Source organism: Oncorhynchus gorbuscha, linkage group LG13 (assembly GCF_021184085.1).
Source record: "Oncorhynchus gorbuscha isolate QuinsamMale2020 ecotype Even-year linkage group LG13, OgorEven_v1.0, whole genome shotgun sequence".
Classification (NCBI taxonomy): Eukaryota; Metazoa; Chordata; class Actinopteri; order Salmoniformes; family Salmonidae; genus Oncorhynchus; species Oncorhynchus gorbuscha.
The window spans coordinates 32876650-32899480 of NC_060185.1; the positions used below are offsets into that span (position 1 = coordinate 32876650).

Below are 22831 nucleotides of genomic sequence, written 5' to 3' on the forward strand. Positions count from 1 at the left end.
TGGGTGGGCAGTCTATGTTTGTTTTTCTATGATTTGGGTATTTCTATGTTTCGGCCTAGTATGGTTCTCAATCAGAGGCAGGTGTCATTAGTTGTCTCTGATTGAGAATCATACTTAGGTAGCCTGGGTTTCACTGTGTGTTTGTGGGTGATTGTTCCTGTCTCTGTCTTTGCACCAGATAGGACTGTTTTGAGTTTTCACATTTCTTGTTTTTTGTAGTCAGTTGTTCATGTTTACCTTAACATATTAAAAAGAACCATGGACACTTACCACGCCGCGTATTGGTCCTCTGATCCGTTTCACCTCTCCTCTTCGGAAGAAGAGGAGGAAATTCATTACATATAGGGGCAATTTGAGAATAATGTAGTAGCCTAAACCTATCGATGTGACATTGAACTGGGTGAATGGAATATGAATGACAGTCATCCAATTTGCTGTAATAGAAATAAGGCCATACTCATGAAAAAAATAAACGGTCCTCCCTCATCTTAAATGGCACTGACCTCCACTGGTATGTAGGTTATCCATCGGTAGTCACTCTCAAGGGCCTGTGTAATGTACTGCTATAGCTGTACTGTGTCATGCTGTTCCTGTCGTGTTAACAGAGACCCTGTAGAGCCCCCTGCTGCTGGCACAGGACACAGGTATTACCATAACACCCCTGGACAGGCAGTTACATGGCCAAGACCAAGGTCAAAGACCATCTAGACACAACAAAGCCACCCACCCAGCTTCTCTCATCAGCCTGTTCTTTATTTATTTCTAGAGATGGATAATTAGTCATCTACGTCTGCTAAATGACTTAAATGTAAATGTAAATGTAAATGTAAATCTACTTATGTTGTTGGTAATACTGTGGGATATTTATTCTTCACCTGATATAGAGTCCAGGTAATGCTTTGTTACTGAGTTTCACTGTAATTGGATGTAGTATACACGCACACACGCACACACACACGCACACACGCACACACACACACACACACACACACACACACACACACACACACACACACACACACACACACACACACACACACACACACACACACACACACACACACACACACACACACACACACACACACACACACACTCTCTCATTAGGAGAGTGTTCATGCTAGCCGGGGTAGAAGCTGAGGATATACTGTGGTATGCCATCAAAGCAGAACAGACCTTCAGAGAGCCTATTTGTAAGAAGACAAGGGCTCCTTGGCTACTCGCTCTCTGCCTCTGTGTAACACTTCTAACAAAAGTGGGCTTAAAGTTGTGTTCAACCGACAGCAAGCCTGTCAGCCTATTCCTACAGTACATGAATGAACCTCTTCAACAATACAACTAAGAGAATTGTATCAAGGCCATTTACATTGAAGACTGCTGATTAAAACAAAAAACTGTTAGAATCAGATTTTGGTTCCGTCCCAAATGGCACCGTATTCCCTATATACTGCACTACTTTTGACCAGAGCCCTATGGGCCCAAGCAGTGCACTACATTTGGGACACAATGTCTATCATCCTTTCTCCCATCCATTTCTGTAGTGTCTGATTCTACAGATTTACATAGTAATGTGCTGATGAAGAGATGCCTAGCTAGCTGCCATTAACAGGATCTATCCATTAGGAGTGGCGTGGTGTGAGAGAGGAGATGGGGCTGATTGAACAGATAAGCCCCTAAGCCAGCATCAGCAAGCCAGCATCCCTCCTCAAAGCCAAGAAGGTTACACTATCTCACATTCCCTCTCACTTCATCTGATGTCACAGAGTGGGCAAGACTGAAATAGGCTCTAACTTCATCTGATGTCACAGAGTGGGCAAGACTGAAATAGGCTCTAACTTCATCTGATGTCACAGAGTGGGCAAGACTGAAATAGGCTCTAACTTCAGAGACGGTTCGATTCCAGGCTGTATCACAATTGGGAGTCCTATAGGGCGGCGCACAATTGCCCCAGTGTAGTCCGGGTTAGGGTTTGGCCGGGGTAGGCCGTCATTGTAAATAAGATTTTGTTCTTAACTGGCTTGCCTAGTTAAATAAAAGTTAAATAAAAACAATTTAAATATTTAAAAAATGACGGGGCACACAGTTTAGAAAGCTAACGAGGGAGAAGCAGAGACATAGACAGAAGGAGAGGGAGAGGCCGAGGGAGGGGAAAAGGGAGGGCAGAGGGAGAGGCAGGGGAGATGCAGGGGGAGGGGCAGAGGGAGAGGCGGAGGGAGGGGCAGAGGGAGAGGCAGGGGGAGGGGCAGAGGGAGAGGAAGGGGGAGGGGCAGAGGGAGAGGCAGGGGAGATGCAGTGGGAGGGGCAGAGGGAGAGGCAGGGGAGATGCAGAGGCAGAGGCAGGAGGAGATGCAGGGGGAGGGGCAGAGGGAGAGGCAGGGGAGATGCAGAGGCAGAGGCAGGAGGAGATGCAGGGGGAGGGGCAGAGGGAGAGGCAGGGGAGATGCAGAGGCAGAGGCAGGAGGAGATGCAGGGGGAGAGGCAGAGGCAAACCACAATGTGAGCTTAATTAGGCAGAGATGTGCGGAGTAGACTGAGAGCTGCTGCTCCCTGGCTGTGTGCTGTGAATGGACAGAAAATGAGTGGTCTCCTTGTCCTCAGGTCACTGTCAGGTCAAACTCCCTGTCCCGCCCTGTCCTCAGCTAAAGTAATACAAGACCAATGTCACATGAGATTGAGTTGTTTATTAGTTTAGCTGTAGACAATGTTTTGTATATCTTCAACTGTCACAGAGGAAATGCGTCTGGTCGCAGGAAAATAAATCAACTGGTTCACATCCTCTTTTCTGTGTTCTAAAAGGGTTCTTCAGCTGTCCCTATAAGATAACTATTTTTGGGTCCAGGTAAAAGAACCCTTTTGGGTTCCAGGTAGACGAACCCTTTTGGGTTCCATGTAGAACCCTGTGGAAAGGTTCTACACGAAACCCAAAAGAGTTATACCTCGAACCAAAAGGGTTCTACCTGGAACCAAAAAGGGTTCTTTTTAGGTCCTAGATAGCATCTTTCTTTCAAAGAGTGTAAATGGAGCAGAAATTGAGAAATGTGGCAATAACTCGCACACAGCCACCCAGTAGAGACCCATGGGATGTTGTTCCTTTAAATATTTCATCCCTGGCCATTGCTGTGCCATGCAGGGAGGCAGGCAGGAAGATGTCAAGCTGCTGAGGAAACACCACAGCCCTCACATCTATTTAAACTCTCGCCTCCAGTCATTGTCTCTCACCAACGGCAATCACTACACCAGACAGACAGACGGATGGAAATCTCAGGGTGCATCCCGAACGGCACCCTATTCTCTACTGATCTAAAGTTGTGCACTATGTGGGAATAAGGTGCCATTTGGGACTCAATCTCAGAACCCAGTCTGCCAGCTCCCAGTCAACACATACCAATTAGTGGAAATATATACACAAACATTCTCACAGGCATATCAATGAAAAAGAGCTATGCAAAATAAAGTGACATTCTACCAAAGACAATATATGCAGCAGGGAGCTGAAAAATGTGTGCATTTGTCTCAAAGGATTCCCCTCGGAAAGACTGACAGCTTTAAATGCAACATGAAAAGATTAGTCTCTGCACAGCCAGCAGCCTGACACATACAGTACTGCCTACAATCACCCGAACAGAACAGAGATGCTGCTTCGGGTTCCTCCTCAGAATGGGGCAAAAACTCAAGATAGTCTGCAGATTCCTTTGGTCTTCACCTCGCCAAGGTCTTCATTACTTAACGGATGTGATTTAAAGAAGAGGATTCAAAGAGAGTGAACGCCTCTTTAAGCTCATGTGTGATGGAAGACTTGCAGGCCGCCATCCTCATCTGCATTCAATGCAGCCAGCCACAGTAACTACTGTAACTGTAGCTGATTTATTGAACGGGGCAAGATTGACAAGCAGGCAGCAGCTTATTCTGGAGGTAACAGCTTCCACATTCGTCTCATCTTCAATTTAGTTCCCTCTATTCCACAACCAGATAAACGCACAGGAGCCCAATAATAAACAACAGCCGTTAATTAGGTAAACAGATCATAGTGAGTCATCAAAAATCATTTTCCTTTCCACACTAATGGAATTCAAACCAGTCACTGGCATCTGTTTCATCTTTCTTTCTCTGTCTGCTGAATAGAGCTAGGGGCTTCAGGGGCTTCAGGGTTCTTCAGGGTTCTTCAGGGTGCTTCAGGGTTCTTCAGGGTTCTTCAGGGGCTTCAGGGTTCTTCAGGGGCTTCAGGGTTCTTCAGGGGGCTTCAGGGGTAGATCAAGATTATGAGTTTAGTATTCCACATGCCTCGAAAGGCTGGGAAATGTCAGTGGCAAGCTAATTAACATCGCAACTTCTGCTTAAAGGCTACCTGCTCGATATAATTTCCAATTTAACCTTCAACAGAATTGGCAGCCTGGTATCTCTGGCCCGACGTCGCAGTTGATTCATTTGACTCCCAAGGCCGAGATCTGTGAATTGGAAATGGTCACTTGGGTATTCTGCCATGCCTCCTTAAAAATGACAAACATGTCTAAACGGTGCACTGTCATTCTGACTGTCAGACTAAATCGCTAGGGGGCTGAATTCACCGCAATAGAAATGCTATCAAATAGAGCCCACATATCACAAGCTACTATTGCTTTATAACCATCATGATTCTCCACTGTGCTTCAGCTATACAGCTCAGCAACGGGGGGCAGCGCTGAGACAATCTGAAAGGGATGAAAGGCCAATACAAACTGCTCTTCAATGCCAAACAGAAAGCAAAAATCAAAATCAGAAAATTTAAGAAATGTTAGAAATGTCAAGATTTTTACCCCCCTTGATTGACTCACTTGGAGACGAGGGAGAAGGCCTCGGCACACACAGCTGGGCAGGCCACTAGCTTGATCATCACATGTTCTGCAGCGGCCTGGAAGTGTGCCCGGGCCACCTTCTCCAGCACGGAGGACAGCGTGGTAGCATCACCAGTTTTGGTGCCAGGGTCTCCCCCTGCCGTATCCAGGATGTTCCCACCATGCATCACCAGCAGCAACACGTGGGTCTTACACTGGGTCTTCTGTAGAGTGGAGAAGAGGAAGAAGTAACCAATGAGGGGTAAGGAGGTAGAAAAGAGGAGGATGTGAGAGGAGAGGAGAGAGAAGTGGATTAGTGGTATAAGCCAAGAGTCCTGGACCTGCATTCATATATACTATAGATAACAGAGACACCTCATGAGCAGCCAGAGTAGTTATGCTGGTTATTTATATATCAGAGTTTATATTGTGATTCTCCTACCTCCATGTCCTCTAACCCGTCAATGCTGCTCTGAGGGACACAGCGAGGACGCCCCAGGCGATAGAGGCTCTCTACAGATTTAAGATAGGAGATATGGAGAGAGAGAGAGAGAGAGAGAGAGAGAGAGAGAGAGAGAGAGAGAGAGAGAGAGAGAGAGAGAGAGAGAGAGAGAGAGAGAGAGAGAGAGAGAGAGAGAGAGAGAGAGAAATAGATAAAGAAATAGAGAGGAAGAAAGATATAAAGATACAGAAAGGAGAGATTGCGAGAGGAAGAGAGTGAGAGAGATAAAGAAAGGAAAGACAGAGAGGAAGAGCGAGAGAAAGGAATGAGAAATGATGGCGAGAGGGAGAAAAGTCATTACATAAGCCACTTCACACAGATGCACTGATAACGGAATGATTATTGATCTCAGGAGCTAACCAATTTCAGTATTACTAAAGCCTTAACTTTTCTCTTTATTCTTTCCATAACTGGGAGATGGGCCCCAAATACTGCACGCCCTTAAGCTCAACTCTCCTAAGCACATACTCCAGAAAAGTCAATACTGACTCATCACACAGAATCCTGCCATATCCAGACATATGGTTCTGTCACGATCACCGTAGCTGCCTGGCACTGTCATATTTTGGATCTTGGCTTGTCAGAAACAGTCGAAACAATGCAAATACACCTTGGGATGAGGAAGGACGAAAGAGAGTTATGGTTATTTTCCCAACCACCTGTACGGTGTGTCTACCTGTGTTCCTGTGTGAAGTGTGGCAAGCCATTGGCTCCTGGCCAAACTCATTATCCTCCCTGAAGCCTCTGCATGCTCTGTCATCTTATTCCTGAGCTTCCCTCCCTCCCTCCCTCCCTCCCTCCAGCTCTCTCTCTTGGCTCTGTGATTTACTCACTGCTTGTTTATCTGTTCTCCCCCGGCTGGTAGCATCTGCCAGGGGAGGCTTTCACACACTTACAGCCTGTCAGTTCCCAGCCCACAGCCTGTCATCTCCCAGCATGTCAGTTCCCAGCCCACAGCCTGTCATCTCCCAGCATGTCAGTTCCCAGCCCACAGCCTGTCATCTCCCAGCATGTCAGTTCCCAGCCCACAGCCTGTCATCTCCCAGCATGTCAGTTCCCAGCCCACAGCCTGTCATCTCCCAGCATGTCAGTTCCCAGCCCACAGCCTGTCATCTCCCAGCATGTCAGTTCCAAGCCCACAGCCTGTAAGCTCCCAGCCCACAGCCTGTCAGTTCCCAGCCCACAGCCTGTCATCTCCCAGCCCACAGCATGTCAGTTCCCAGCCCACAGCCTGTCATCTCCCAGCATGCCAGTTCCCAGCCCACAGCCTGTCATCTCCCAGCATGTCAGTTCCCAGCCCACAGCCTGTCATCTCCCAGCATGTCAGTTCCCAGCCCACAGCCTGTAAGCTCCCAGCCCACAGCCTGTCAGTTCCCAGCCCACAGCCTGTCATCTCCCAGCCCACAGCATGTCAGTTCCCAGCCCACAGCCTGTCATCTCCCAGCATGCCAGTTCCCAGCCCACAGCCTGTCATCTCCCAGCATGTCAGTTCCCAGCCCACAGCCTGTCATCTCCCAGCATGTCAGTTCCCAGCCCACAGCCTGTCAGTTCCCAGCCCACAGCCTGTCATCTCCCAGCATGTCAGTTCCCAGCCCACTGCCTGTCATCTCCCAGCCCACATCCTGTCAGTTCCCAGCCCACAGCCTGTCATCTCCCAGCCCACAGCATGTCAGTTCCCAGCCCACAGCCTGTCATCTCCCAGCATGTCAGTTCCCAGCCCACAGCCTGTCATCTCCCAGCATGTCAGTTCCCAGCCCACAGCCTGTCAGCTCCCAGCCCACAGCCTGTCAGTTCCCAGCCCACAGCCTGTCAGTTCCCAGCCCACAGCCTGTCAGCTCTGAGCCCACAGCCTGTCAGTTCCCAGTCCACAGCCTGTCATCTCCCAGCATGTCAGTTCCCAGCCCACAGCCTGTCATCTCCCAGCATGTCAGTTCCCAGCCCACAACCTGTCAGTTCCCAGCCCACAACCTGTCAGCTCCCAGCCCACAACCTGTCAGCTCCCAGCCCACAGCCTGTCAGCTCCCAGCCCACAGCCTGTCAGCTCCCAGCCCACAACCTGTCAGCTCCCAGCCCACAGCCTGTCAGCTCCCAGCCCAAAGCCTGTCAGTTCCCAGCCCACAGCCTGTCATCTCCCAGCCCACAGCATGTCAGTTCCCAGCCCACAGGCTGTCATCTCCCAGCATGTCAGTTCCCAGCCCACAGCCTGTCATCTCCCAGCCCACAGCATGTCAGTTCCCAGCCCACAGGCTGTCATCTCCCAGCATGTCAGTTCCCAGCCCACAGCCTGTCATCTCCCAGCATGTCAGTTCCCAGCCCACAGCCTGTCATCTCCCAGCATGTCAGTTCCCAGCCCACAGCCTGTCAGCTCCCAGCCCACAGCCTGTCAGTTCCCAGCCCACAGCATGTCATCTCCCAGCCCACAGCATGTCAGTTCCCAGCCCACAGCCTGTCATCTCCCAGCATGACAGTTCCCAGCCCACAGCCTGTCATCTCCCAGCATGTCAGTTCCCAGCCCACAGCCTGTCAGCTCCCAGCCCACAGCCTGTCAGTTCCCAGCCCACAGCCTGTCAGCTCTCAGCCCACAGCCTGTCAGTTCCCAGCCCACAGCCAGTCATCTCCCAGCATGTCAGTTCCCAGCCCACAGCCTGTCATCTCCCAGCATGTAAGTTCCCAGCCCACAACCTGTCAGTTCCCAGCCCACAACCTGTCAGCTCCCAGCCCACAACCTGTCAGCTCCCAGCCCACAACCTGTCAGCTCCCAGCCCACAGCCTGTCAGCTCCCAGCCCACAACCTGTCAGCTCCCAGCCCACAACCTGTCAGCTCCCAGCCCACAGCCTGTCAGCTCCCAGCCCACAGCCTGTCATCTCCCAGCCCACAGCATGTCAGTTCCCAGCCCACAGCCTGTCAGCTCCCAGCCCATAGCCTGTCAGCTCCCAGCCCACAGCCTTTCCTACCCTGCCTGCCTGACATTCCTGCCTGTCTGTCTGCTTGCATGCCAGCCACTCTGTCTCCAGCCACTTCTTGCCTCCTGCCTGCCTCCCCCTCCAACTTAACACTCAGGACACCCACTGCACTATTCTGGCCAAAAGGTTAGCTACAGCAAATCAATTGAGAAGTTTCTTTGTAAGTGGGAGGTGGAATAACATTGGACCAGTACAGGGAGCACAGTACCAGATTAGTCATACATTTAAAATGAATGTGTGATCAGAGGTTCTCTGCATATTTACAAAGAAGTCTTTCTGCTACTTACGTAACATTAATTGCAACCAAAACAAACCTCTCAATTATTGAGTAGCATGGAGTAACAGAATGGGTTGAGTGAACCCAACACACAGTCCCTAGTGATCTTCAACTTGCTTTTAAATTGGTGAACGAATTTTCAATTAGGTACAACCCTGAAAGCTATGCTAAAATATAGCCTTGGTAGACAGGGGAGGCTTTTGTGTAAGTGTCAGTGGAAGCTACATACAGTACAAGCACAGCTGGTTGTAGACAGACAGAAGCCTACTTTACTATAAACAAGACATATTTTATTAATGTTGAAGTGCATTGACGTAATCCTATTTGTGACAGGGAAGCTGAGTGGTGAAAAGCAGTTTCCTGCGGTCCTCTGTAAGCCTCTCCTGCAGCTTGACAGCCTAGCTAACAGCAGGGGATCCATCCAGGTTACCAAGAGAGTCTAACTCTCCCTCCCTCTTTCTTATACTTTTTAACTTTCTTTTTATCTCTCCCTCACTCTCTCTCACAGCGCCGTCCCTCTCTCGTGTTGTGCCAATCAATATGTGCATTACAAGGCTCAGAGGCACATATGGTCACTGTCTGCCTCTCTCACTAAACTAATGCATTTGCCCAGAAAGCCATCTCTAGACTCCTCCAAGTCAGGAGCTAAGGGTGCCAGAACTCAGAAGCAATGTCTGTTGTCACCACCACATCTCAACCACACTCTCAAAGCCGTCATATTCACTTCAGTTTCCGACTCTTGAGTCATTTAATAGTGCAGTTTTTTAAAAATTGACATTTGGTTTGTTTGCTAGTACTAAATGTGGACATTTTTCATTTAGTAAAATGTTGTATAATAAATTGAATCATGGAAATAGTGTTCTGTAGGACAACCATAACCAATATTAGTTTAATATTTAATAGTGTGAATAAACTGTAAACAAATAAGAATATGAGAGAGAGAGAGAGAGACAGACAGACAGACAGACAGACAGACAGACAGACAGACAGACAGACGGGAGAGGGGTGAGACAGACAGACAGACAGACAGACAGACAGACAGACAGACAGACAGACAGACAGACAGACAGACAGACAGACAGACAGACAGACAGACAGACAGACAGACAGACAGACAGACAGACAGACAGACAGACAGACAGACAGACAGACAGACAGACAGACAGACGGGAGAGGGGAGAGGGGAGAGACAGACAGACAGACAGACAGACAGACAGACAGACAGACAGACAGACAGACAGACAGACAGACAGACAGACAGACAGACAGACAGACAGACAGACAGACAGACAGACAGACAGACAGACAGACAGACAGACAGACAGACAGACAGACAGACAGACAGGAGAGGGGAGAGGGGAGAGGGGAGAGAGAGAGACAGACAGACAGACAGACAGACAGACAGACAGACAGACAGACAGACAGACAGACAGACAGACAGACAGACAGACAGACAGACAGACAGACAGACAGACAGAGAGGGGAGAGGGGAAGCAGTAGAAAAAGAGATCAGCAGGAAGAGATAAACTGGGAGAGAGAGAGAAGCAACAGGGGAAAAGGATATTGGCAGTATGTCAGTGCTAGCTTGTGAACGAAGGGTGAATTATTGATTTGCGTCCTGATCCCTCAGTGCCGTTCTGTCTTGGCCACTATGTCTTAGAATGTCATTCCTCCATACATTCAATGAAGGCATGTTGTTGTCATTCCATGTCTCCTGTCCCTGCCAATTGCAGAGTACTCTCGCCCTACAACTACTGCCACACTGACAGATTTCTATCAGCTTAGAGGCAGCAGAGAGAGCGAGTGAGAGAGAAAGCGAGAGAGAGAGAGAGAGAGACTCCTAACATTGACAATTTGCTGTGAGGCCAAAGACAGAAAGAGTGAGTTGACAGAATACAGATTTCCAATAAAAAAGTTGTACACACAAAATATATTTCCCAAAATATCACCAACAGGGCTATGTGATGTCAGCTCCACTTAGACTGAGGGTTTGTGAACTGTGAGGCTAACTCTTAGAGAGGCCTCACTGGAGAGGTAGACCCTGAGAAAACCTAGCCAGAACAACACTTAAAGGTGAGCCCTGTTTGACGACTAAGGCACTTAGTGCTGGAGGGAATGTATGAATTCAATGTGACAACTCACTCATCGCATGCCAACACTGTTTTGTGTAGAGCACTAAGCACCTTAACTACATTCACTTAGCTTGGTCCAGCCAGGGAATGCTAGCTATGCACTAGCCTCCCAATACCACAAACAGACATCACAATAGAATCACAATCAATTCTAACAAAGTTAGATTCCTTAACATGATTGCCAGTTTGCCACAGTCAATGAACTAGGGTTACGTAATACATTTTCCAGAGCATGTCGTTGTTAATTAACCATATATTGAACGAGTACAAATTAGGAAAATGAGTGATGGATAGAAACGGTTAGGAACCAGTCTGGGTCTGCATCAGAAATGGAACCCTATATGCACTGTCTACTCATGACTATGGCCCGCATCGGACTCTAGTGCACTGTAGTGCACTATATTGAATAGAGTGCCATTTTGGACACTGATCCTAATGAAAGCTTGTTTTCAGTATGATCTGACATGGAGCTGTGACCTCTGACCTGGCCCTGGAACAGTGGAGGTATGCAAACATCCAGCTTCGTCTGTTCATTAGGACTGGGAATGGCCATGGACCTCACTCTGTGATATTACACGATGCATCAAATCAATTCAAATGTTATTGGTCACATACACATGTTTAGCAGATGTTATTGCGAGTGTAGCAAAATGCTTACCTAACGCCAACAGTGCAGTAGTATCTAATAATTCTGCCGATTTGATATATATTGCGACTCGATACTGTGATCCAATAGCCCACATAGCCTAGGCTATAAACTCTATCGCTTGTTATCATTATCTCTGCTCTGCCTTTCTTTTTTGACACACTTTTATTATTCCAGACAGAGAAGGTCTTTGTCTCCCCAGCTCTCATGCTTTGAGTATTTTCTGTTTAAAGAGGGAAATAGCAATAAGGCAAAAATGGAAAAAGTAATTAAACAGGAATTAGCGTAAAAGGGAGATTGTCCCTGCTAGGGTAGCAATGTATTTAAAAAAGGACTTGGCTGGCCAGGGGCGAGAATGATGCAATGAGGAGAATACAGATGAGGATGGAGAGAAGATGCTATTCCCACTACATTTTTACATGTCTGAGAGCAGCTAGCTACAGAGTGTCGGTAGGGCTAGAGAGAGCAGCTAGCTACAGGGTGTAGGTAGGGCTAGAGAGAGCAGCTAGCTACAGGGTGTAGGTATGGCTAGAGACTGTAAGTCGCTTTGGATAAAAGCGTCTGCTAAATGGCATATATTATTATTATTAGAGAGCAGCTAGCTACAGGGTGTAGGTAGGGCTAGATAGAACAGCTAGCTAGAGGAGGTAGATAGGGATAGAGAGAGCAGCTAGCTACAGGGTGTAGGAAATGCTAGAGAGAGCAGCTAGCTACAGGGTGTAGGAAATGCTAGAGAGAGCAGCTAGCTACAGGGTGTAGATAGGGCTAGAGAGAGCATCTAGCTACAGGGTGTATATAGGGCTAGAGAGAGCAGCTAGCTACAGGGTGTAGATAGGGCTAGAGAGAGCAGCTAGCTACAGGGTGTAGATAGGGATAGAGAGAGCAGCTAGCTACAGGGTGTAGGTAGGGCTAGAGAGAGCAGCTAGCTACAGGACGTAGATAGGGATAGAGAGAGCAGCTAGCTACAGGATGTAGATAGGGATACAGAGAGCAGCTAGCTACAGTAGACAGGGATAGACAGAGCAGCTAGCTACGGAGTGTAGGTAGGGCTAGAGAGAGCAGCTAGCTACAGAGTGTAGGTAGGGCTAGAGAGAGCAGCTAGCTACAGGGTGTAGGTAGGGCTAGAGAGAGCAGCTAGCTAGAGGACGTAAATAGGGATAGAGAGAGCAGCTAGCTACAGAGTGTAGGTAGGGCTATAGAGAGCAGCTAGCTACAGGGTGTAGGTAGGGCTAGACAGAGCAGCTAGCTACAGGACGTAGATAGGGATAGAGAGAGCAGCTAGCTACAGGATGTAGATAGGGATAGAGAGAGCAGCTAGCTACAGTAGACAGGGCTAGAGAGAGCAGCTAGCTACAGTAGACAGGGCTAGAGAGAGCAGCTAGCTACAGGACGTAGATAGGGCTAGAGAGAGCAGCTAGCTACAGTAGACAGGGCTAGAGAGAGCAGCTAGCTACAGTAGACAGAGATAGAGAGAGCAGCTGGCTACAACACTCCTCTCTCTCAGTCCCATTCCAGAACCTCAAATTGTCTGGGGTGATAAATAACATGTGTGGTGCCATCATGAGAAGGGTGTGGACTCTCTGTGGACCATTCAGCTTCCACGCTTAAAACAATTCCTTTCATTTTGGTCTTATCTAAAAATATATGTACGGCACCAGTCAGAAGTTTGGACACACCTACTCATTCAAGGGTTTATCTTTATTTTGACTATTTTCTACATTGCATAATAATAGTGAAGAAATCAAAACTATGTAATAACACATATGGAATCATGTAGTAACCAGAAAAGTGTTAAACAAATCAAAATATACTTTATATTTCACATTCTTCAAAGTAGCAACACTTTGCCTTGATGACAGCTTTACGTCGAGGGTGACTGTTGTTGATGTGTGCAGAGGGTCCTTGGTTCGAGCCCAGGTTGGGGCAAGAGCTGTAAGCAATACTGTTACAATTAGTCATTTTACTTAGTCAACTTAAGTACTTCCTTAGTGCAGTGGTGGATAAAAGTATATAATTGTCATACTTGAGTAAAAGTAAAGATACCTTAATAGAAAATTACTCAAGTAAAATTGAAAGTCACCTAGTGAAATTCTACTAGAGTAAAAGTCAAAGTATTTGGTTTTAAATATATTTAAGTATCAAAAGTAATTCTAAAAGTATAAATCATTTCAAATTCCTTATAGTAAGCAAAACAGACGACACCATTTTCTAGTTTTTAACGTTTACCTATAGCCAGGGGCACACTCCAACATAATTTACAAACAATGCATTTGTGTTTAGTGAGCCTGCCAGATCAGAGGCAGTAGAGATGTTCTCTTGGTACGTGCTTGAAATGGACCCTTTTCCTATCTGGCTAAACATGAAAAATGTACTTTTGGGCCTCAAGGGAAAAGTATGGAGTAAAAAGTACATGATTTTCTTTAGGAATGTAGCGAAGTAAAAGTTTAAGTTAAAATACAGATACCCCAAATAACTAGGTAAGTAGTAATGACTTTACACCACCGCCTTAGTGTTGACACAGTGATGTAAGCTAATGGTTCGCAAGCCTGGCAGCACTGAGCCACTGTGACAACAGCCAAATCACAATCCACTGTTTTCTTGTTTTCCATACACTCCATAACTCCCAAAATATCAGTTATGTAATTAAGCTATTTTAGGCTGAGACTATGCATCAATCACAGAGTGAAGTGGAAAAACATAGCGATCTAATGTAGTCACAGCTGCGTTGCAGAAATATGCTGATAAGACCTTGTTTATCCAGGTGGAGCGGTGGAGAGGCCTAAAGACATGAGACAGATCTATAATGTTAGAAAGATAGGAGGGCTCTGTTTGTGGCTTCGCTGGGCAGGCTGTGGAGGGGGAACAGAGGACTGCTACAGTACATTAGAAGCAGGGATGCTACAGGGAAGCTTGTCAGTGCTGTTATCCATTTCTGTGACTCTATTATTGTAGAGAGCTGAGTGCTCATAGTGGGGGGTTTAAGATGGCTTTATTAATGTAAATTATTAATGCTTTATTAACAGATAGAGAGAGAAGATGAAGAAAGCAAGAAAAAGGGAAACAGAGCGAAATTGAAAGACAGACACTTTGACAGAGGGACTGAAAGAGCGATAGAGACAGAACATGACTAATAATAATAATAATAATAATAATAATAATATATGCCATTTAGCAGACGCTTTTATCCAAAGCGACTTACAGTCATGTGTGCATACATTCTACGTATGGGTGGTCCCGGGGATCGAACCCACTACCCTGGCGTTACAAGCGCCATGCTCTACCAATTGAGCTACAGAAGGACTAAGAGAGAGTGAGTTAGTGAAAGAGAAATTGAGAGATAGATACAAAGTAAAGTCAATGCCAGTGCTGGCTGCAGGGCCTGAGAATACTCTACATTCTCTTTTTTCTCAGGGAGGTTAGTCAGGCTGAGTTTGTGTGGCATAAAGCCTATGGACTTATATTAAGGGAATGGAATGTATATTAGTGTAAGGAGGCTGTTGTATTGGATTTACACTTTGTCCACCATGTCTCCTAAACATCTGAACCAAGAGTTTGATTTCAGACCATTTCTTACATGAATATGTTACGTTGGTTTGTCTTGCCATCCAGGTCTCCAATTGGTAATATTGTACATATGCATATATTCAATTTTTTGTGAGTACTACATGCCCATCTCATTGATATCAATTTATATGAGGTACGCAAGTTGTTATTGAAATAGGCACTGTAATTAAATCTACAACCACTGCATGTCCTGCGCTTAATGGTTATATGGGTGGTATTCCAACAGCTTCCAGAGTAAGCTTTTCTACTGTTGCCTAGGTATTAACTAGGACCGATTTGTATGTAAATAATATTGTATGACCATATGTGTCATGTTTGTCATTTATTATCTTGTCTTGTCCCTGTGCTTCCCATTCTATTCGTTTCCCTCTGCTGGTCTTATTTGGTTCTTTCCCTCCTTCTAGCCCTCTCTCTCCCCCTCCCTCTCTCACTCTCTCGCTCTCTCTTCTCTCTATCGTTCCGTTCCTGCTCCCAGCTGTTCCTATTCCCCTAATCATCATTTAGTCTTCCCACACCTGTTCCCGATCCTTTCCCCTGATTAGAGTCCCTATTTATTCCTTTGTGTTCCGTTCCTGTGCCGTCGGTTCCTTGTTTTGTATTCCATGCTGTGATTGCGTTTCGCCCTGTCCTGTCGTGTTTTTGCCGTGATTGTGTATCACCCTGTCCTGTCGTGTTTTGTGCCTTCTTCAGACGCTGCGTGTGAGCAGGTGTCTCAGTCGACTACGGCCTGCGCCTACCCGAGAGCGACCTGCAGTCTGTGGCCGCTTCTCCAGTTGTTTTCCCCTCTACAAATCTAGAGGATTTCAGTTATTCCGTTTTGAACATTAATAAACTCTGTTTCTGTTAAGTCGCGTTTGGGTCCTCTTTCACCTGCATGACAGAAGGAACCGACCAAGGAATGGACCCAGCGACTTCAGACGCTGTTTACACTGCCGTCAAGATCCAGGAGCCATGCTCGGCAGACACGAGCAGGAATTGTCTGCTGCTCGCCATGCCGTGGAGAACCTGGCCGCTCAGGTTTCCGACCTCTCTGGACAGTTCCAGAGTCTACGTCTCGTGCCACCTGTTACTTCCTGGCCTGCCGAGCCTCCAGAACCTAGGGTTAATAACCCACCTTGCTACTCCGGGCAGCCCACTGAGTGCCGCTCCTTTCTCACGCAGTGTGAGATTGTGTTCTCTCTCCAACCCAACACATACTCTAGAGAGAGAGCTCGAGTTGCTTACGTCATTTCACTCCTTACTGGCCGGGCTCGAGAATGGGGCACAGCTATCTGGGAGGCAAGGGCTGATTGCTCTAACAAATTCCAGAACTTTAAAGAGGAGATGATTCGGGTTTTTGACCGTTCAGTTTTTGGTGGGGAGGCTTCTAGGGCCCTGGCTTCCTTATGCCAAGGTGAACGGTCCATAACGGATTATTCCATTGAGTTTCGCACTCTTGCTGCCTCTAGTGAGTGGAACGAGCCGGCGCTGCTCGCTCGTTTTCTGGAGGGACTCCACGCAGTGGTTAAGGATGAGATTCTCTCCCGGGAGGTTCCTTCAGATGTGGACTCTTTGATTGCTCTCGCCAGCATAGAACGACGGGTAGATCTTCGTCACCGGGCTCGTGGAAGAGAGCTCGCAGCAACGGTGTTTCCCTGCTCCGCATCGCAACCATCTCCCTCCGCTGGCTTTGAGACTGAGCCCATGCAGCTGGGAGGGATTCGCATCTCGACTAAGGAGAGGGAACGGAGGATCACCAACCGCCTGTGCCTCTATTGCGGAGTTGCTGGACATTTTGTTAATTCATGTCCAGTAAGAGGCCAGAGCCCATCAGTAAGCGGAGGGCTACTGGTGAGCGCTACTACTCAGGTCCCTTCATCTAGATCTTGTACTACTATGTCGGTCCATCTACGCTGGACCGGTTGGTGCTACATGCAGTGCCTTGATTGACTCTGGGGCTGAGGGTTGTTTCATGGACGAAGCATGGGTTCAGAAACATAACATTCCTTTCAGACCGTTAGACAAGCCTACGCCCATGTTTGCCTTAGATGGTAGTCATCTTCCCAGTATCAAATTTGAGACACTACCTTTAACTCTCACAGTATCTGGTAACCACAGTGAGACTATTTCTTTTTGATTTTCCGTTCACCGTTTACACCTGTTGTTTTGGGTCATCCCTGGCTGAAGAAGTATGTCATAATCCTTCTATTAATTGGTCTAGTAATTCTATCCTATCCTGGAACGTTTCTTGTCATGTGAAGTGTTTAATGTCTGCCATCCCTCCCGTTTCTTCTCTCCCTACTTCTCAGGAGGAACCTGGCGATTTGACAGGAGTGCCGGAGGAATATCATGATCTGCGCACGGTCTTCAGTCGGTCCCTTGAGCCAACTCCCTTCCTCCTCACCGGTCGTATGATTGTAGTATTGATCTCCTTCCAGGGACCACGCCTCCTCGAGGTAGACTATACTCTCTGTCGGCTCCCGAACGTAAGGCTCTCGAGGATTATTTGTCTGTGTCTCTTGACGCCGGTACCATAGTGCCTTCTTCTTCTCCGGCCGGGGCGGGGTTCTTTTTGTTAAGAAGAAGGACGGTACTCTGCGCCCCTGCGTGGATTATCGAGGGCTGAATGACATAACGGTTAAGAATCGTTATCCGCTTCCCCTTATGTCATCAGCCTTCGAGATTCTGCAGGGAGCCAGGTGCTTTACTAAGTTGGACCTTCGTAACGCTTACCATCTCGTGCGCATCAGAGAGGGGGACGAGTGGAAAACGGCGTTTAACACTCCGTTAGGGCATTTTGAGTACCGGGTTCTGCCGTTCGGTCTCGCCAATGCGCCAGCTGTTTTTCAGGCATTAGTTAATGATGTTCTGAGAGACATGCTGAACATTTTTGTTTTTGTCTATCTTGACGATATCCTGATTTTTTCTCCGTCACTCGAGATTCATGTTCAGCACGTTCGACGTGTTCTACAGCGATTTTTTAGAGAATTGTCTCTACGTAAAGGCTGAGAAGTGCTCTTTTCATGTCTCCTCCGTTACTTTTCTCGGTTCCGTTATTTCCGCTGAAGGCATTCAGATGGATTCCGCTAAGGTCCAAGCTGTCAGTGATTGGCCCGTTCCAAGGTCACGTGTCGAGTTGCAGCGCTTTTAGGTTTCGCTAATTTCTATCGGCGTTTCATTCGTAATTTCGGTCAAGTTGCTGCCCCTCTCACAGCTCTTACTTCTGTCAAGACGTGTTTTAAGTGGTCCGGTTCCGCCCAGGGAGCTTTTGATCTTCTAAAAGAACTTTTACGTCCGCTCCTATCCTCGTTACTCCTGACGTCACTAGACAATTCATTGTCGAGGTTGACGCTTCAGAGGTAGGCGTGGGAGCCATTCTATCCCAGCGCTTCCAGTCTGATGATAAGGTTCATCCGTGCGCTTATTTTTCTCAGCCTGTCGCCATCTGAGCGCAACTATGATGTGGGTAACCGTGAACTGTTTATCCAGGTGGAGCGGTGGAGAGGCCTAAAGACATGAGACAGATCTATAATGTTAGAAAGATAGAGGGCCATCCGCTTAGCCCTAGGCGAATGGCGACAGTGGTTGGAGGGGGCGACCGTTCCTTTTGTCGTTTGGACAGACCATAAGAACCTTGAGTACATCCGTTCTGCCAAACGACTTAATGCCCGTCAAGCTCGTTGGGCGTTGTTTTTCGCTCGTTTGAGTTTGTGATTTCTTACCGTCCGGGTAGCAAGAACACCAAGCCTGATGCCTTATCCCGTCTGTTTAGTTCTTCTGTGGCTTCTACTGATCCCGAGGGATTCTTCCTTATGGGCGTGTTGTCGGGTTGACAGTCTGGGGAATTGAAAGACAGGTTAAGCAAGCACTCACGCACACTGCGGCGTTTAAGCGCTTGTCCTAGTAACCTCCTTTTCGTTCCTGTTTCCACTCGTCTGGCTGTTCTTCAGTGGGCTCACTCTGCCAAGTTAGCTGGTCATTCCGGTGTTCGAGGCACTCTTGCGTCTATTCGCCAGCGCTTTTGGTGGCCGACTCAGGAGCGTGACACGCGCCGTTTCGTGGCTGCGTGTTCAGACTGCGCGCAGAAGAAGTCTGGTAATTTTTTTCTGCTTCTGCTCCTGGTCTTGCTGGGTCTCAGTCTGTTCCCTGCCATCGCATCTCTCCTGTTCTTGTCCCTGCCCTTGCTGTGTCTCAGTCTGTCCCTAGTTCTCTTTTTTTTTTTAGAGTAGTACCCTAGTTTCCCTTTTTATCGTTTTTCGTTACGGTCCTGAGGAGAGGAGTTGGGTTCTTGAAAGGGACGTGCTGGACCGTTTGATCTATGATTTCCTCCGTTGCCGCCAGTGTTCCTCCTCGAGAGCGCCAGGAGGCGCCGGTGAGTGGGGGGTACTGTCATGTTTGTCATTTATTATCTTGTCTTGTCCCTGTGCTTCCCATTCTATTCGTTTCCCTCTGCTGGTCTTATTTGGTTCTTTCCCTCCTTCTAGCCCTCTCTCTCCCCCTCCCTCTCTCACTCTCTCGCTCTCTCTTCTCTCTATCGTTCCGTTATTCCCAGCTGTTCCTATTCCCCTAATCATCATTTAGTCTTCCCACACCTGTTCCCGATCCTTTCCCCTGATTAGAGTCCCTATTTATTCCTTTGTGTTCCGTTCCTGTGCCGTCGGTTCCTTGTTTTGTATTCCATGCTGTGATTGCGTTTCGCCCTGTCCTGTCGTGTTTTTTGCCGTGATTGTGTATCACCCTGTCCTGTCGTGTTTTGTGCCTTCTTCAGACGCTGCGTGTGAGCAGGTGTCTCAACAGCCTGCGCCAGAGCGACCTGCAGTCTGTGGCCGCTTCTCCAGTTGTTTTCCCCTCTACAAATCTAGAGGATTTCAGTTATTCCGTTTTGAACATTAATAAACTCTGTTTCTGTTAAGTCGCGTTTGGGTCCTCTTTCACCTGCATGACAATATGTGCCTCCGTGATGAATTATGATTGACTATACGCAAAAGGTGAATTTAAATGTTTTCACACCCACCATGTGTCATGTATGTAATGGTCATGTGAGGTGAAATGTGTATATTTTGGGATGTGAGTCTGACCTGACGAAGATCTGTTTTGGATTGAAACATTGTCAATAATGCGGTGAATTGGGAGCATAAACAGTGTGTGGGCCTTCAGGAATTGAGGCCATGACAGATTTGAACTGTTGCACATTACTAGCCCAGGGTAACCATTGTTTTCTCCAAAACCATACTCCAACCTAGTCCAGTGAATTCACTTAAGCACTTAGCTATCCCTGTTCAGCTCAGCTCCTCATCCCTGCATGGGTAACCAGAATGATCAGCCATTGACGCCAATTAAACAGTAATCAAGTGAGTAAGTAAAAAAGAGCAGAGAGGAGCTGTCAGGGGCCTAGCTGGCATTCCCAACATACAAATCAATTCAATTGGTCGCAAACACATATTTAGCAGATGTTATTGCAGGTGTAGCAAAATTATTGTGTTCCTAGCTCCAATAGTGCAGTAGTATCTAACAATATACAACAATACACACAAATCTAAAAGTTAAAAAATGGAATTAAGAAAATATAGAAATATTAGGACGAGCGATGTCGATGTCTGGAGTATAAATAAAGAAATAAATAAATACATACATAAATAAATAAATAAATAATATATATATATGTATATATATATATATATATACACACACACCTACTCATTCAAGGGTTTTTCTTCATTTTTACTATTTTCTACACTGTAGAATACTAGTGAAGACGTCAACACTATGAAATAAAACATATGGAATCACTTAGTAAATAAAAACATGTTAAACAAATCAAAATATATTTTATATTTTAGATTCTTCAAAGTAGACACCCTTTGCCTTGATAACAGCTTTGCACACTCTTGGCATTCTCTCAACCAGCGTCATGCGGTAGTCAGTCTTGAACTAGTTCCCACATATGCTGAGCACTTGTTTCTGCTTTTCTGCGCATGCTCTGAGGCCATGGCTAGGGATGCCGTCTGGGCCGGCAGCCTTGCAAGTGTTAACACATCTAAATGTCTTACTCGCATCGGCCCTGGAGAAGGAGAGCCCACAGTCCTTGGTAGTGGGCCATGTCGGTGGCAATGTGTTATCCTCAAAGCGGGCAAAGATGTTTAGTTTGTCTGGAAGCAAGGCATCGGTGTCCGTGACGTTTTCTTTTTGTATTCCGTGATTGTCTGTAGAGCCTGCCACATACGTCTCGTGTCTGAGCCATTGAATTGTGACTCCACTTTGTCCCTATGCTAACATTTTGCTTGTTTGATTGCCTTGCAGAGGGAATAACTACACTGTTTGTATTCAACCATATTCCCGGTTTTCTTTTTCATGGTTAACTGCGTTGTTTCTCGTTTTCAGTTTTGCGCCAATGCCGCCATCTATCCACAGTTTCTGGTTAGGGTAGGTTTTAACCTTTATAGCACAGGCGTTCCACTAGCGGAACCCCTCGACAACATTCCGCTGAAAAGGCAGCGTGCGAAATTAATTTTTTGGGGGGGAAATATGTAACTTTCACACATTAACTTCTTGGCGCTACCCATCCCCCAACACATTGGTGCGGCTGGCTTTCGGGTTGGAGGTGCGCTGTGTTAAGAAGCAGTGCGGCTTGGTTGGGTTGTGTTTCGGAGGACGCATGGCTTTTGACCTTCGTCTCTCCCAAGCCCCGTACGGGAGTTGTAGCGATGAGACAAGATAGTAATAACTAACAATTGGATAGCACAAAAGTGGGGTGAAAAGGGGGCAAAATAATTTGTTTTTAAAAGATAGGAGTCACAAAAAGCAGAAATATAGATAAAATTAATCACTAACCTTTGATGATCTTCGTCAGATGACACTCATAGGACATCATGTTACACAATACATGTATGTTTTGTTCGATAATGTGCATAATGATATCCAAAAATCTCAGTTTACATTGGCGCATTACGTGCAGTAATGTTTTGATTCCAAAGCAACCGGTGATTTTGCAGAAATACTCATAATAAACATTGATAAAAGATACAAGTGTTATTCACAGAATTAAAGATAGACTTCTCCTTAATGCAACCGCTGTGTCAGATTTCAAAATAACTTTACGGAAAATGCATCATCTGAGAACGGCGCTCAGAGCCCAATCCAGCCAGAGAAATATCCGCCATTTTGGAGTCAACAGAAGTTAGAAATAACACTAGAAATATTTACTTACCTTTGATGATCTTCATCAGAAGGTACTCCCAGGAATCACAGTTCAACAATAAATGATTTGTTCCATAAAGTTCCATAAAGTCCATCATTTATGTCCAAATAGCCACTTGATGTTAGCGTGTTCAGCCCAGAAATCCATCTTCATGAGGCGTGAGAACTTCGTCCAGACAAAAACTCAAAAAGTTCCGTTATAGGTCGTAGAAACAAGTCAAATGATGTATGGAATCAATTTTTAGGATGTTTTTAAAATAAAACATCAATAATGTTCCAACCGGAGAATTCCTATGTCTGAAGAAAAGCACTGGAACGAGAGCTAATTCTGTCGGGAGCTCGTGTCACGAGCCTGAGACACTCTGCCAGACCACTGACTCAAACAGGTCACATGAGCCCCACCTTTATAGTAGAATCCTCATTCAAGTTTCTAAAGACGGTTGACATCTAGTGGAAGCCGTAGGAAGTGCAACTTAACTCCATAGATACTGTGTATTCGGTAGGCCAAGCTTTGAAAAACTACAAACCTCAGATTTCCCACTTCCTGGTTGGATATTTCTCAGGTTTTGCCTGCCATATGATTTATGTTATACTCACAGACATCATTCAAACAGTTTTAGAAACTTCAGAGTGTTTTCTATCCAATACTAATAATAATATGCATATATTAGCATCTGGGACAGAGTAGGAGGCAGTTCACTCTGGGCACGCTATTCATCCAAAAGGGAAAATGCTGCCACCTATCCCAAAAAGGTTAAT

General features: G+C 46.6%; 1 protein-coding gene across 3 annotated transcripts in view; it reads right to left on the reverse strand.

The window, feature by feature from the left end:
- The window catches only part of LOC123992732 (membrane-associated phosphatidylinositol transfer protein 3-like), a 149776-nt gene that overhangs the window by 77720 nt on the left and 49225 nt on the right, over nucleotides 1–22831 (reverse strand). For all 3 annotated transcript variants that reach the window (XM_046294195.1, XM_046294194.1, XM_046294196.1), the window contains exons 4-5: nucleotides 5254–5324; nucleotides 4812–5035 (exon numbers count right to left, since the gene is read on the reverse strand). In XM_046294195.1, coding sequence (XP_046150151.1) covers nucleotides 4812–5035; nucleotides 5254–5324 — 295 coding nt within the window. The remainder of the gene's footprint in view (nucleotides 1–4811; nucleotides 5036–5253; nucleotides 5325–22831) is intronic.